At 35.7% G+C, this 7,478-nt stretch overlaps 1 protein-coding gene across 2 annotated transcripts; it reads left to right on the top strand.

Annotated features, from left to right (window-relative positions):
- The first annotated feature begins 266 nt into the window (after positions 1 to 266).
- SCL1 (SCARECROW-like 1) lies at positions 267 to 4,718 on the top strand. 2 transcript variants are annotated; one of them, XM_028256287.2, is made up of 4 exons: positions 417 to 546; positions 751 to 844; positions 977 to 1,034; positions 2,648 to 4,718. In XM_028256287.2, the coding sequence occupies exon 4, from the start codon at positions 2,791 to 2,793 to the stop codon at positions 4,564 to 4,566; it is 1,776 nt and encodes a 591-aa protein (XP_028112088.2). In that variant the 5' UTR covers positions 417 to 546; positions 751 to 844; positions 977 to 1,034; positions 2,648 to 2,790; the 3' UTR covers positions 4,567 to 4,718. The 2 variants fall into 2 exon arrangements, with proteins under 2 accessions (XP_028112089.2, XP_028112088.2); XM_028256288.2 differs by lacking the exon at positions 751 to 844 and having other exon boundaries at positions 267 to 546.
- The last annotated feature ends 2,760 nt before the right edge of the window (positions 4,719 to 7,478 follow it).

The following is a 7,478-nucleotide window of genomic DNA, read 5'->3' as shown; positions in this document are numbered from 1 at the left end:
CTTCAAATCCAACCCAAACCCAACTCATATTTCATAAAAAATCAAAAAGTACACTTATTTAGAGTTGGTTTGGGATATTCTAAAAAAGTACACTTTTTGACTTATCAGCTTATATGGGTTGGGTTTGGATTGGATTTGATGTGATGTGTTAAAGAAGTGATGTAATTTAAATAAGATGATGTGACTTAAATAAAATACTGACTTTTTGACTTTTATATTATTTAAGTTATGCCAAACTTGACCTTAATCTTCTCAAACTAGGCCTCAATCTCATAAACATAACACTAGTTTATGTTAATCCCAACATCAACAACCCACAACAGCCAAAAAAAAATTGGTACCACAACACTCATCCACGACCCTACACGTGTCCCTCTTGATGATAAAATCAACAGGTTGAACGGTCAGGATTGTTTGGTGAGAGTATGGTGCTTTTGACACGAAGTTGTGTGCTGTCAACGCCTTTGGTGTAAACATGCGGACAAACATAGAGACATGGTGAAGATAAGTAAAGATGAAAACTTTCTCTTCTGAGAAAATATTTGGGTGAGTTTCTTTCTCTTTCTTTCTCTTTCTCTCTTTCTTTCTCATAATCCATTTTCTTTGATTCCAGAAGATATGATTTTCTTGGGCATGGTCTTGTTTTGATATGTTCATATTCTCTCAGCTAGTGTAGATATATTTGTTTAGCACCTTATATTTTTTCTTTGGTTTTTGTTTTCTGTTTTTTGAATTCTCTGTTTCCTAAAGTTTGTTCCTCTGTGGGCTTCTTTGATTTCTCTTTTGGACCAACCTAACCTCATATAATCTGAGAATTTTCTAAAGAAACTCATACAACAAAAAGGTATATTTTTCTTTGAAATCTTGTTTTTGTTTACTATTATTTATGGGTCAAAACCTTAGGTTTTCTCTTACCTTCAAACTCAAAGCTTAATTTGTGAAGTTCATCTCTATCCTGGTCTCTATGGAATTGCAGGTTTTGAGTAATGATATGATCTCTGTTGCCTCATCTTGGTCTCCTCTTCATGCTTAAGGTATACATGTCTTAGCTTTTATGTCTCCTCTTGTGGATTTAATTTTTTAAAAAATTCCCCTCTTGCATGTTCCTAAATTATATGTGAATTTCTTATGATTGGCCATGTAAATCTTCTTCTGGGTTGATGATTTTATGTATTGAAATTTGAAACCCTATTGTGTAATCTAAATTCCAAATAATTGTGCCTATTTTGTATTTGTCAATTTGCTCTTGTTGCTATTCTTGGATTGCTTTGGCGAAATTGATTGTCGAGAGGCAGTGTGCTGCATATTGCTTCTGAATTACCTCCTGCTAACATAAGACCTGTGATTGTTTTAAAATCTAATTATTTGGACATAAGGTTTTTGTTTTAACATTGATTTGTTGGTTTTTTGTTTTTTGACAATGAAGTTTTTTCTTTTGGGATTAGTGTGTTAATCAAGGTTTAGGATGGCCTTATGAAGTAGTTCTGCTCTGTTCCTCCAAATGAAATCTTTTGACTTGGAGAGGAACGGAGCTAGTGGTCTCACCCTAACATTCATTATCCCCTCCCCGATGCCATATTCAGTAGCCGTAGCTTTGTTGCACTGCTCACTGCCATGTAGCCCCCCCATTCACTTACGCTTATAGGTATTGAGTTTGACCCACTGTTAATTAAGTAGTAGTAGTAGTAGTAGTAGTAGAGAGATGTTCATGTCATGATCTGTTGTTCCGGATCAATGAATACATGATCAGCTACCGGATTCTCATTCTTCATGGCTTGCTTCTCCACTTGCCTTGCCTTGTTATCGGGATCAAAGTGAATTTCTTAGCCAAATAGAACCTTTGGTCAATAGTTTGTGCAGGCATCTTTGTTATGCCTCATATGTAATTTTTGTTCAGTGGGTTTTTTACTGTTCCTTGAAATCACATAATACAAGGACGGGAACAAATAAGTTCTCAATCTCTGCAAATAATTTTTTTTTTTCCTTTTTCCTTTGGTAAGTAAAACAAAAATTGCCTAATTAAGATATTTGAGGAAAAAATAAATCTCTAATTTTAAGAAGGTTTGATTCTTTTCCACACATTTTTGTTTGCAACCCCATTAAGATAATCCTTCTCTCTCTAAGATAACCAGCTTGGTTAAGCAATTTTTTACTGAAGAGTGAACAAACAATTGAATTCGGAATCTCAATATAACATTAAGCATAGTGAGGACTACTTCAAATAGAGTTGGGTGATTAAAAACAGAGGCAAAATGTCACAGCTGTAGGAGAGTCGAAGCCTCAGATGAAAGGGTGTAGTTTCACTTGTGATGAACACAGATGTTGGTATATGGCCATAGCAAATGAAGTGTTTTAAATATCAGCTAATTCATATTGTATTGGCGGATATGTATGAGGAATTTTGATTTCCTATACTGACATTCACCAATATATTTGCCGATACTAATACGTATCCTGACACCATTATTTAAAACCAAGGAGTGTGTGAGGGAGTTGTTTGACAGTAATTGCTGTTAAATGAAGTAGTCTCATTTGTGTCTTTCTCCGTGTGCCCCTCGTCTTTGTGTCTGTCTATGTATCTGTGGATGTTGTTTTATTGTTTGCTTAGCTGATTGCGCTACGTTCTTATTGTTTTGGCTAAATGCAGGAATCATATTAGCTTCAAAGGAATTTCGACTGCAACAGCCTAATCAGATACTGGCCGGCTGTTTCTTGAACGGAAAACAAAAGGACATTTACTTGTGTACAGTTAACGACATTTGTTAGAACTGATTGCATTAGAAGTAAACAATGTCGTTAGTTAGATCACAAGATCAATTTGCCAGATCATATGGAAATCCTAAACTCTATGCTTTAAATGAAAGCAGCGACGACTCTAGTATTTCCACTCCAATATTCAACTCTGACAAGCATAAGATCATGTACGAAACCGAATCTTACAGCAGCGAGAGTTATGACCCGAAGTACTTCCTCGACTCCCCAACAGAAGAATTTATGCATTCATCTAACTCTGCTGACTCAGTGAATCGATTCCACCCACAAGGTGTCTCTTCTTACAATCATCGGATGGCTGGTTCGAGGCCAGTCATGACTGCACAAAACCCATTTAACTCTTTTGTGGGTATAAGGCATCAGGATGGGTATCGACCCAATTTCGAGTCAGAATACTTGGAAGGTAAAAGTCCCAATGCCATAGACTACGATGAGGATAAGATGAGATTAAAGCTTCAAGAACTCGAGAGAGCACTTCTTGATGATAATAACAATGTTGAAGATGATGACGATGATGCTTTTGGCACCGATCAAAGCATGGAAATCGACAGTGAATGGGCCAACCCAATCTGTAATACACTTTTACACGACTCACCCAAGGAGTCTTCGTCCTCAGATTCCAATCTTACTACCATCAGCAGCAATAAAGAGATATCATTGACGTCCTCTCCTGCGACTCCCAAGCAGTTGCTTTTCAATTGTGCAGCGATGATTTCAGAAGGAAATGTTGCGGAAGCATCAACCTTGATAAACGATCTCCGACAGAGGGTCTCAATCCAAGGAGACCCATCACAGAGAATCGCAGCCTACATGGTGGAAGCTCTTGCAGCCCGTGTGGCTACCTCAGGAAAAGGTCTTTATAAAGCTCTGAAATGCAAAGAACCCCCGTCCAATGATCGATTATCATCAATGCAAGTTCTCTTCGAGGTGTGCCCATGTTTTAGGTTTGGATTTATGGCTGCAAATGGTGCGATTATAGAGGCATTTAAAGATGAAAAGAAGATTCATATAGTAGATTTTGACATAAACCAAGGGAGTCAATACATAACACTGATACAAACCCTAGCCAAGTTACCCGGTAAGCTACCACGGTTGAGGTTAACCGGGGTCGATGACCCTGAATCGGTTCAACGTGCCGTTGGGGGCCTAAATCTAATTGGTCAAAGGCTCAAGGAATTGGCTAAAACACTCGACGTTCCATTTGAGTTCCAAGCAGTGGCGGCAAAGACTGCGGCAGTCACTCCATCAATGCTGGACCGGCAAGCTGGGGAAGCACTTCTCGTGAACTTTGCATTCCAGCTTCACCACATGCCCGATGAGAGTGTTTCGACAGTGAACCAACGAGACCAGCTTCTCCGGATGGTTAAGAGCTTGAATCCAAAACTAGTCACTGTTGTCGAACAGGAAATGAACACCAACACCGCCCCGTTCTTGACTAGGTTTGTTGAGGCCTACAGTTACTATTCAGCAGTGTTCGATTCACTTGAAGCAACGCTTCCGAGGGAAAGCCAGGACAGGTTGAATGTAGAAAAGCAGTGTTTGGCACGCGATATAGTGAATATTGTTGCTTGTGAGGGAGAGGAGAGAATAGAGCGCTACGAAGTTGCGGGGAAGTGGAGAGCACGGATGATGATGGCTGGTTTTGCGGCATGTCCAATTAGCGAAAATGTGAGTGATGTGATTAGGAAGCTTATAAAGCAGTATTGTGAGAGGTTCAAGGTGAAGGAGGAGACAGGTGCGCTTCATTTCGGATGGGAAGATAAAATCTTGACAGTTGCTTCGGCGTGGAGATAATGGTTGTTGGAAACTTTTATCCGATCTAGCTTTTTGCTTAAATGTTCTCATTTCTTTGTAGCTATGGTTTTGTGCTGGATCAGGATGTGTTGTTATGACTCCCTTTAAATTGTATGTGGCACTGTAAGTTGTTATGACCGACTTGTTTTCAATTATGTTCCCAACACAGAAACTAATCACAAAACTAAACACAAAAACAATGCACATGGATGATCAAGATTTTTATAGGATTTGTTAGTGGCGTTCATTTGCAAAAAAAGTTCTCTATACATCCATGTATATTGTGTGTTTGGTTCTGTGATTTTTGTTGACTTATTATTTGCTTTTCTTTTAACCATTTTCCCTTTGTGATATGTTGGTATGTAATTCAAAATGAGGTAGGTACTAGGTAGGGTTTGATGGTCAAATTTATTTTGGAAAGGCCTAAATTAAAGGAGGCTAATTGTTGACTTAAAACCAGATTTAACTATGAACCTGGTATTGTAGCAGTAGCTACTACTTTTTGTGCAAAATTTCTATGTCGACGCAGAAATCTCTCGGCAAAACAACTATCATGCACATCCTAAGCTGTGTATCACGGGTAACTCAAGTCACCTTGACTTGGTGGAGTAAACTCAATTGACTTGGTGGAGTTAAATCCATTAGACTGAATCGTAACTTTAATCACTTTGAATCGTAACTTTGAAGGTGCGGGCATGCCTGGTTCTATATCTCAAACTTAGATCAACAACAGTGGGGAAAGAGGAACTATTGGTTGAGCATTCCAAAATCTATGGGAGTTCCGTGAACAATGGACAAACTACACAAACATTCAATAGAGAACGATGGACAAACTACAGAATAGAGAACGACGGACAAACTACACAAGCATTCAATGGATTAAAATAGGTAAAAAGTCATTATAAGTTATCAATATGTTAAAATAGTAAAAAATTAAAAAAATGAGATTTACGTGTAGGTCGTAATAAGTAGATTTACTATTCAATAGATCTTGTGAAAATTAATGATATTTTTCTTCAAACATTATTAAAAAACACCACTAATTATTAATTTCTAGCGACAATTTAAAATTGTCATAAAAAAATGTTACTAATTATAAGCGGTTTTGAAAAAGTCACAAAAAGTCGCAATTTTTAATTTTTAGTAACAGTTTGGAAACTCATCACAAAAAATGTCATTAATTGTAATCTTTTGTGACAATTCATAAAAATGTGACCAAAAAAATCACTAATGGTTAGTTTTTAGCAATGTATGCAAAAAATTATTTTTAGCAACGATTTTATTATGACTAATTTTCAATAAGGCTTTAGGGAATTAAGTCTAACTATTACGACTTATTCCCTTAAAAAAAAATCTCTCTATTTTTTTGCCTTTCTTTTTTATTTTATAAAAGTTAAAAAATCAATTAAAATAGTCAATTTTCAAACGAAGACTTTACACATTGACTATTCAAAAAAACATTGGGGTTGGAAGGAGAAAAAATAAAAAGATTGAGTATATACTCAACATTTACCATAGTTAAAATTATTATCGAGTTCAAATCCATAACCTCAAGATTCACGCTGTTCCTTCCGATGCCTAGGGAGGAAAAAAAAAAGGCTTGTACCTTAACCTACTTCTAGTGCTTGGAAATGCAATTGGAATTAATGAAAAATGAAATTTAATAGAAAATATTTTTTATATACAACGGAAAATAAGTTTGTGAACGGAAAATGTTTTTTATTTTTGAAAAGTGAAAAATATTTTTGAAATTAAAATCTTACCAATACTAATACACTATCACCACCTTCACCCCATCACTTCTATCACCCCACTACTACTACATTCACTACCTCACCACTGCGCTACCACCGCTACTAATACATCTATTAAAATTGCAACCAAGTATTAAAATATATATATATATATATATATATATTATTTTTTTACCAAAACAAATATAGCTTAATTTTATTCACCATGAAATTCAATTTGTTGAATCCAATTATGTTTCTCCACCATGCAAGAAGAGATACAACCATCTCAAATCACCAAGTAATTTCCACAATGAGATGGACGACAAAGCACCACTGGGGGTGGTGGTGGAATGAAAATGTGCCTTTTTTCCACACACGTGAACAGGCTCAATTTTTGAAGGACACGATTAGTGATCCGTTTTTTCAAATGATTGAAACTGACTGCGTTATATTTCAATTGTGACTCTGTTTCCTATACTGAGGATTAGTACATTCCTATCTTGTTCCGGTGGCTAGTCACTTCTTTTGAATTAGGTTAAGTCTGACCCACAATTGATTATTCTAAGATTAGAGTTCACATATGCAATAATACCCTCATGAAACATCTTTTTTTTTTTCTTGTTCAAAAAAAAAAAAAAAAAACAAACAAATAACAGATAGACGACAAAGCGAAATGGTTTTTAATAAAAACTAAACCATATGGACATACAACCCCACCCCACTCCCACCCTAAAATAAATAATAAAATAATAAAACAAACAAACAAACAAAAACTAAGAGAAATGGCCTTACAATCCTACCCAATAAAAACACCAAGAAAGTACTACTAGAATACTATTATCAACCTTTAAAGTTTGAAAAAAAAATTAAAAAATTAAAAATCTAATAAACCCCTTAAATTTCACACAATTATACTAATTTCTCTTTTAGTAAGACAAATACATTAGTAAGACAAATACAGTGGTGTGTATACATGGATAATCAATAAGTCTAACAAAAGATTGGTAAAAAAGAAACAAAGTATTATATGAATTAAATAGCATTCCAGGAGTACAATAAAATTATTTCAAACTTCTAAAGTTCGGTACATTTTTGTCAAAACTCAAGAAATATTAGTGTATTTTGTTCTCTACTGGCAAAGAAGAAAAATCCTTATCAGCTTAGAGATTGTTTCCC

The sequence above is a fragment of the Camellia sinensis genome, chromosome 6 (assembly GCF_055761805.1).
Source record: "Camellia sinensis isolate YWXY chromosome 6, ASM5576180v1, whole genome shotgun sequence".
In the NCBI taxonomy this organism is placed as follows: Eukaryota; Viridiplantae; Streptophyta; class Magnoliopsida; order Ericales; family Theaceae; genus Camellia; species Camellia sinensis.
The sequence above is the reverse complement of the archived record's forward strand: the minus strand, read 5'-3'. Positions and strand labels throughout refer to the sequence as shown.

Bases quoted from the DNA above. Each gene is read 5' to 3' on its own strand.
- SCL1 (XM_028256288.2), top strand. From the start codon at position 2,791: ATGTCGTTAGTTAGATCACAAGATCAATTTGCCAGATCATATGGAAAT.